General features: G+C 37.3%; 2 protein-coding genes across 2 annotated transcripts; both read right to left on the minus strand.

Annotated features, from left to right (window-relative positions):
• Positions 1 to 320: 320 nt before the first annotated feature.
• On the minus strand, positions 321 to 2,713 carry LOC102607908 (hypothetical protein). Its single transcript, XM_006490789.4, has 6 exons — positions 2,172 to 2,713; positions 2,017 to 2,076; positions 1,817 to 1,929; positions 1,383 to 1,451; positions 922 to 973; positions 321 to 804 (listed from the first exon to the last, which is right to left on the minus strand). Exons 1-6 carry the CDS (start codon positions 2,436 to 2,438, stop codon positions 670 to 672), a joined length of 696 nt encoding a protein of 231 aa, XP_006490852.1. The 5' UTR covers positions 2,439 to 2,713; the 3' UTR covers positions 321 to 669.
• An 855-nt stretch (positions 2,714 to 3,568) lies between these two features.
• LOC102607609 (uncharacterized) lies at positions 3,569 to 7,428 on the minus strand. Its single transcript, XM_006490788.4, has 2 exons — positions 6,950 to 7,428; positions 3,569 to 5,189 (listed from the first exon to the last, which is right to left on the minus strand). The coding sequence occupies exons 1-2, from the start codon at positions 7,301 to 7,303 to the stop codon at positions 3,786 to 3,788; spliced, it is 1,758 nt and encodes a 585-aa protein (XP_006490851.2). The 5' UTR covers positions 7,304 to 7,428; the 3' UTR covers positions 3,569 to 3,785.
• Between the last annotated feature and the right edge of the window lie 319 nt (positions 7,429 to 7,747).

Below are 7,747 nucleotides of genomic sequence, written 5' to 3' on the forward strand. Positions count from 1 at the left end.
ATTTTCTTGTCAGATTGTTCAAGTCAATTCATTACTCTTATTCAGATACACTTCAGTTTGGATCCTGATTGATCTTTGACGAGATCCTTGCCCATTACTTGCTCAAGATTCAAATGTTCACGGCTTCAATAATATTCTTAACACCGTTTTTAGCAATTGAATCAAACCGTGAAGAAGGATGTCATCCAAATAAAACCAAAAATATTAAATTTGTTTTATCATTGTAGACTTGTAGTGATGCTATTCCTAATAGAATTTCCGAGTCAACATAAGAGGAATAAATCATTGCAGAGTCCTTCTATTACAGTAAGAGATAATACTTCTGAAACCTTATGACGTTTCTCCATTTCACTTGTTAAATTGTGTAAATATATGAAACAAGCCTTAACCAAAAACAAGATAAAGAATGCAACAAAACATATAACTTAGAAAAATAAAACATGCTCTTGAATGGGAATATATAAACACTTGCATTCAAGGATCACAATATGCCAATATGATAAGTCATTTTCATGTCGATTCTTCTGCTTTCTTTCTCCTGTCAATGCTTGTGCATCAGGAATCACGGACCATTCGACCATTCCCATCAATGCTGGTTTCAGGCCATCCGACCTATGTATGTCTTAAAACAAGACTAGAATAATACTGGAAGAGGACACTGCACAATAATCACCCCTCAGGTTTATCTGGGAAAAAATCATTGTCCAGCGCCCCCTTTCTAAGTTTTTCTTGCAAATCCACCCGCTTGGGCAGTACAATTTCCGTGCCCTGGCCTGACATGGAAAAGTATCTCTCTAGTAATATCTGCAGTCAGAATATAAATAAATACAAGAAATAAAGACCACTTTATCCTGTATTTCAGGAATGCTACCAAAAAATTATATTCATAAGGTGACCAAATGTGATGGATTCCTGGCGTACCACAGCAGCATAGGCATCAGTTTTTGTTTGCCGAGCAGACTTGCTTAGGCCCCTGAAAGAGTATATAGTGAATTATCTCCAACCAAAAATTTAAACCCAACTTAACTGCAACAGGAATCAAGAGTCTCCCACATTCACCAAATCCACTTTCTCCATCAAACGATTAAATATAGTTAATATGCATCAGTGAAATTGTGATGTCTCCTTATTAGAATTAACAAAGTGCAGTCAAATACAAAGCATATTTGACCTGATTAAACAGCCATGTCACTCTACATTGCCCCTTCATGATTCAAACTGTTTCCGAACAACATATAGTTTCTTTTGGTTTATCCAAACAAAGAAAACAAGGAAAAGAGCTATTCCACAAGCAATAATCACCACAATCGTTTTACATTTTCCATATAAGCAAGGATTAATAATATATCCAACAAAAGGAAAGCTTTTGAGAAAATAATTACATGTTAATCATACGGTCTACGGCTTCTGCTGATGTCCTGTGCTCATCCAGCAGGTACACTCTCCAACCCCTAAAATTTAAAATCTGACATCAATAATCCATATCCGAAAGGAAGAAGTGAAAGTTCTAGCCTCCAGCAAAAGAAAATTTTAGTTAATTTTTTGGGGGAAAAAATTACATTCTTTGAAAAAAAAATGTACAAAAATTACCACTAAAGCAAAGTTACATTTACATACATGTAGTGATACTTCACAGGACCAAATTAAAGGCAAAATAATAATACTAGAGAATAGCAACCAGAATATCTTAAATTCTTATTTGTCTCAAGCTATGACCTTTCAAATTCCAACACTTGTGGAGTTTAAGACTGTGAAAAAGATTGCAAAATGGCAACTGAACGAAAAGATCGCTGTGATTAGGATATCAGAGAATGACCTCTCAGCAGCTCGAACAGCAAGTCTTCCAGCAACACTTCGAACTTTGTTGGACTGAGGCGTCTCACTTCCATCCCAGGATTTCGGTAGCCCAATTATAAATTCGTCAGTTTCCTACATCCCTCCATCACAATAATAAAACCAACGTAATTTTTTTTTTGAAAGCAAATTCAATTGAGGCTCATAAGAACCAAGAATTACCTCTCGTTGAGCAATCTCTAGAAGCTGTAACTCAAGTTTCTCTCCTCTCAATTTTAAAACCTAGAAAAACAAACCAACATTATTTCAAATTGAAAATGAGAGGAATTTAACTGCAAATTAATTGATAATTAAAAAATGATTATGTTGTTTATTACCGTCAGTGGACGGACACAGAAGCCTTTGCTAAGGGCAAGGCCAGTGCGGGATAATCCCAAATCTACCCCTAGACTGAATCCTCCTCTCCACAGTGAGTCTTTCTTCCGCCTAGTGGCATTCGGCAGAAATTCTTCTACGGACGATAACGCCCCTATTCTTTGCCCAAAATTACGGGTTCTGTTTAGGTGAAATTTACGGTTATCATTGAACTTTGGAAAGATAAGAAGTGGTGAATTCAGAAAATGTTGCGATTGCAGTGAACACATTTGATAGACGACGGATAGTAAGTGCCAGAATTCAGAGGCACAGGGCAACTGGGCAAGGGAATTTAAGTGAACTGTTTTGAATCGAACGTGGTGAGACAATCTGGGACTTGATTAACAGTGAGAGATGACAGTCATTTCAAATTAAAATTGAAGTTCGCTTGTTAGCGTTAGCGATAGGGTTTGGCCATTGGGGTCTGGGAAAGTGGGAAGTGAGTGAATCGATGAGTTGGTGGAAGAATTGGATATCGAAAACACCCCCGCCAATTTAGGACTTTTTTTTTTTTTCTTTTGATACAAATTAGGACTATGTTAAGTTACCTTCTAAAAATAAAAAAATAAAAAAAAAACAATATTAAGTTACTGTAAGATACCAATGGGTATTTAGTCTAATAGGAGAACCTTACACTTATGCAAGGATTTGAGACTCTATAAGAGTTTTATGAGGGTTAATTTCAGTACTCCTTCAATTAATAATATAATTGAGTGGGGACAGTCTCTCCCTTACGAAATGTGAGTGGAGTAGGCACGTACCTCTCCAATATTAGAAAGGGTTTAAAATATAAATATTAATTGTAATGTCTGATTTAATATCTGATGTAATGTCGTTAACATCTCTGTATAATAGACTTAAAAAAAAAATTACGCTAAGATGTATAATAGACTTAAAAAAAAAATTACGCTAAGATGTAACTTATATATTAATCCTAAAGTTACCATTAAAATTTAAGAATGGTTTAAATAAAAATTATAATTTGATGGTTGATAGATCAATATTTAAATTTGAGATCTTTGTATTAAAATTGTGTAAAAAAATCAAAGCAGTAGATTATGAATCCACCATGCGCAGATTCCCGTTGTTCACTCATAGCTGTAAATTAGATTACAATATAACTTAACAACACTCATAAAATTTAAGCCAACTTTTTTATAAGTCGCAGCTGAATTTATTCTGTTTTTATACTTGTGCCCAACGGTTGAAAAATGGTTATTAACTTCAATTTGTGTGTCCATTGTCCAACCGTAAAAAGAATGTCCCAGCAATTAAACAACAAGCAGTAATAGCCATTCTCTCTTTCCCTTTTTCTTTTTCTGAAAAGTCTTTTAAAAGAATGAAATTGACAAATTTAGCATCAATGCAATAATTTATAATTTATTGGGTGTTGTTAAGTTCCTCTTCCTCATCTGTCACATGTTAAAGAATCTAACATCTCAGCACTGCTGCAATTTTTCACCAACATTTGGGAAATCTGAGCATAAATATGTATTACCAAAAAACAGCTAAGCCATCCAAAATGAAAGACAGATCTATGTAATTGGATAAGCTATCCAAACAATATTCTACTCGCTTTACTCATTGTTCTGCAACTGCAGAGCCTCAACCGTATCCTCTTTGGCATCCTCTTCATTATGCAGCTCCAGATCCTGTTCATTCTCCGAATCAACCAGATCATCACCATGTTGTTGCTGGACAGCTTCACCTCCAGATGCAACTTCACATTTTGATGCAGAGGCAGTATTATCTGGATTTTCCAATGATGATATGATCTTCTTATCCTGAGGAAGACTTGCATTCTTCTCTTTGGTTTCAATACCTACTGTTTCTGGGGATTCTAAATCTGTGGCAATAGATTGCTGCTGATCTTCAGCTTCGACCATAACAGTATTTTTACTCCCCTCTTCTGTTGTGGCCATTGATCTTTGAGTCCGAAAGTCATGCTGATACTGAGTTTCCTGACTTGACCCAGGAGCAGGAGCTGGAGCCACCATACCTACTAATCCTGGTATTTGTGCAGCTAGTCCACGTAACTGTTCAGCTAGTAATCCAGGTGCTTGTGCTTGGGCTTGGGCTTGGGAAAGTACATATGTCAGCAGCTGAGCCAGAACAACCTGAGGGTCATTAACACCTTGCTGAACTTGAGTAATAACAGAAGATGAGAGACTGTTAAAGCTTGCAGGGTAAAGTGATTGGAGCGCTGCTTCTCCATATAAAGCCCGGTGGCCATGAAACCGCTTAACATTGGCTAGATGCTTTTTACCGACCAAATGACTGTCAAAAACAACCTGTGACTCACACTTAACATTGCACAACTCACATATTAAAGGAATCACTCCTTTAGGTTTGGGTGGCTCGATAGGCCGCCTGGGGCCCCCTTCGTTAGTTCTCATGTATTTACCACCTCGGCCCCCTCTCATCTTACGCTTGGAGCCACAGCCCCGAGAATCAGGTTGATCCCTTGACTTCCTTTGAGGCTCTTTAACTGAATCCACTGTATTTTTCTGCATCTCAGTCTCATTACTAGCATTACCAAGAAGAGTTTGGGAGGGTAAACTCTCAAGGGGTTGTTTTTCCCTGCATTCCTCAACTTTCTCAGGCTGACTAACTTCTGGCTGGCTTCCAGAATTAGGCATTTGAATATTCTGCTGTCCAGCTATGCATTTATTGAGATTCTGCAAGTCTGCATGTGTTCGCAAATTTCTTTTATGTCTCTTTCCATTTTTGTGCTGCTCCAAGATTTCCAGTGTGTTGCAGTCAACCCTACAAAGTTCGCACCATGCCATAGGTGGAGGTGGGCGGGTTGGAGCACCAGGCACTTGTCCTGGTATAGATGATGATGTCTGCCCAGGAACAGCAGCTGAAGGTGTAGAATTTGATATTGCACCATGGCCACGTCCCCGGCCAACTAATCGGCCACCTCTTCGAAAGGGTTTGCCACCCTTTCTACCTCCACCCCTACATGCAGATTGGCCAAACTGCAACATAGCATTCCAAGATAAAGTGCAACATTCAATAATATAACTGCTAAGTCAAAAAGATACAAGTTTAACAAGATAGCAACACAAGAGATGATTAATTATTTATTTACATTCATTTTTACTCTCAACAAAATTGAGAATGAAAAGTTAATTATTTAAGTAGTGGTGATATGGGATACCAAGAACTTGAATTACAAACACCAATAACTACTGCATTTTTGGAAAACAAACAACTACTGCATAAGAATCTACCATATGATAGAGCTACAATAAATAAATCATGAAACTGTTACAATAATTTACAAACCAGCAAAAGTGAACCAGGAACGAAAGGTATGATCCAATGACATGCATTAGATGAATTACAAACTTCTTTTCTCTAAAGATGTGATAATATTATAATAATAATAATAATAATAAAAACATGTTTACATATCATATCATACAAGGCAGAAAACGTTGTTCAGTATTCTTCATGAATACTACAAACATGTGCTTGTGGGAACACATAATGTAGTGGACTTATCCTGCAAGAAAAAGAAGAGATTCATAAGACCATAACTGACCACAAAGCCGAAAAGAGCAATGTGCTGAAATTTAGTCATCTAACAACCTAGATCACTGGTTGTCAAAAGTTCTGCCGCATCTAACTGTATGATGCACCACATAAAACAACTACAGTGCCAGACATTTAAGCAGCAGTAACGCACTTGATCTGAGAGATCACTTCTGGCAAGGAAGCCAACATGTCCACAGGAGCTCTAAAGCAACCAGTAAAGATCCATCATCTATAAACCTAAGCTTTAGGGCCACAATTGCCGCATAAACTATGTCTGGTCGCTCTAGGGATCGTGGCCAAGTTAGCAATAATAGACACTAGGCACATCTAGAGAGGTTGCCAAGATGCCCATGGGAGCTCAAAAGCAAAGATCCATTGCTGCCTAAAAAGGAACAAAAGACCTAGCCATAATTGCTGCGTAAATCACACCTGGTCACTCTAGAGGTTTGTGGCTAAGCCAGAAATGGGATTTTAAGTGCCAAGAATTCAATACCTATCAGCTTGCTTTCCTGATGATATTCCCATACATGCCTGAGTGAGCACGCGAAGTATCTACTTCAACATAATAATAGATGTCAATTGCAAAATCTTCAACCCAGTATAAAGTTTGGGACCAGGAAAGGAAATAACATATCGAGCCAGGAAGCAAAAAAGCTAAGCCGAGCCAAGCTGAGAAGCCAAATTCTAAAGTCCATCATCTTGTTTATCGACATCTTCAAGATCACTTTGAAGAGCAAGTGACTAGTTAGAGCTTCCTCAACTGGGCTCAGTTGAGCTTAGAACATTGGAGAACAAGCGCTTCTCTTTTCTATCAAATAAAGGCCTTAAATGAGGAGCTCATTTATAACAGCTCCCCTTTTATAGCCTTCACATAAAGCCCTCACGGGAACACAAGCAAAAGTTGTTTCTCCACTTAAAAAAACACAAAATATACTCAAATACGTAATCATACCAAAAACTAGTAGTTTATGAATAACGGCTGCCTCGGATGAAGATCATGACGAAATCAGGGGGGGGGGGGGAAATTGCTCCGCAGTTCGTTATTTTATTTATTTTTTATATTTTGAAAGAACAAATCAAGAGCACTTGATTACAAATTCCTTTGAAAGCAATAACAATTGAAAAGGGAAAAATAAGAAAACAAAATGGAAAAAATAAATCAAACATTGCTTTTGCTTGCAAAACTCGAATACTTCACCTGCGGTCGCACGCTCCTCTGTGCCGCGGCGGCAGTCCCAGAAAACAGCGTCAGATTGGATGGCTGTTCAATTCCAATTCCAATTCCAGGGGGGAAAGGGGCATTAGGGGGATAAGGAAAGGGGGTGGGGTGGGGGGGGATTGGGACACCGGGAGGATGAGTGGAGGTGGATTCTTGGTGAAATTGTTGTGGATAAGACGCTGTGGGGTAATCTTGAGAAGGGTAATATTGGTATTGCTGCTGTTGATGATCATATGCGTAATAGGACTGCATTTCAGCTGCTGCCGCTGGCGGTGGTTGTTGTTGTTGATATTGCTGCTGATAGTATTGTTGATATTCCGTCGAATAATCCATTGCCTGTTTTCTAAAATTTCTACTCAAAGTTCAGATCGTCTTCGTCAATCGTCATGGGTTAGCATTCCCCATTGTTACTTATAAATATAATATTATGATCAATACGATGTCCACTGTCCTGCGCGAAGGAAATGAGTTGGGAAATTTGACCCCACGTTATTTTCCTTTACTCTCCGTTAATTATTTTTATATAAAATAGTTTAAAAGAGATAATATAAAATAATTTAAAAGAGTAAATAATTTTAAGTGTATCAGATAATAATTTCTATTAATATTTAATTTAATTGATCTAATTTTTTAAACTTTAATTTCTTTTAAATTATTACTTCTTTGCAAATATTATATATTGTACTTTTAATCATGAAAGAATTAATCTACAGTCCTTAATATAGAATGATGAAGAAGTATCAAATATTTTTCAATGATTATGCCAGCTATGGATAA

The sequence above is a fragment of the Citrus sinensis genome, chromosome 3, assembly GCF_022201045.2.
Source record: "Citrus sinensis cultivar Valencia sweet orange chromosome 3, DVS_A1.0, whole genome shotgun sequence".
Lineage (NCBI taxonomy): Eukaryota > Viridiplantae > Streptophyta > Magnoliopsida > Sapindales > Rutaceae > Citrus > Citrus sinensis.

Excerpts from the sequence above, each read along its gene's own strand:
- LOC102607908 (XM_006490789.4), bottom strand. The coding sequence starts at position 2,438 with ATGTGTTCACTGCAATCGCAACATTTTCTGAATTCACCACTTCTTATC. Across the intron at positions 2,077-2,171 it reads TCTGTGTCCGTCCACTGACG|GTTTTAAAATTGAGAGGAGA; the intron begins GTAATAAACAAC and ends TTGTTTTTCTAG. Across the intron at positions 1,452-1,816 it reads GCTGTTCGAGCTGCTGAGAG|GGGTTGGAGAGTGTACCTGC; the intron begins GTCATTCTCTGA and ends TTTAAATTTTAG.
- LOC102607609 (XM_006490788.4), bottom strand. The coding sequence starts at position 7,303 with ATGGATTATTCGACGGAATATCAACAATACTATCAGCAGCAATATCAA. Across the intron at positions 5,190-6,949 it reads AGAGGAGCGTGCGACCGCAG|TTTGGCCAATCTGCATGTAG; the intron begins GTGAAGTATTCG and ends GCTATGTTGCAG.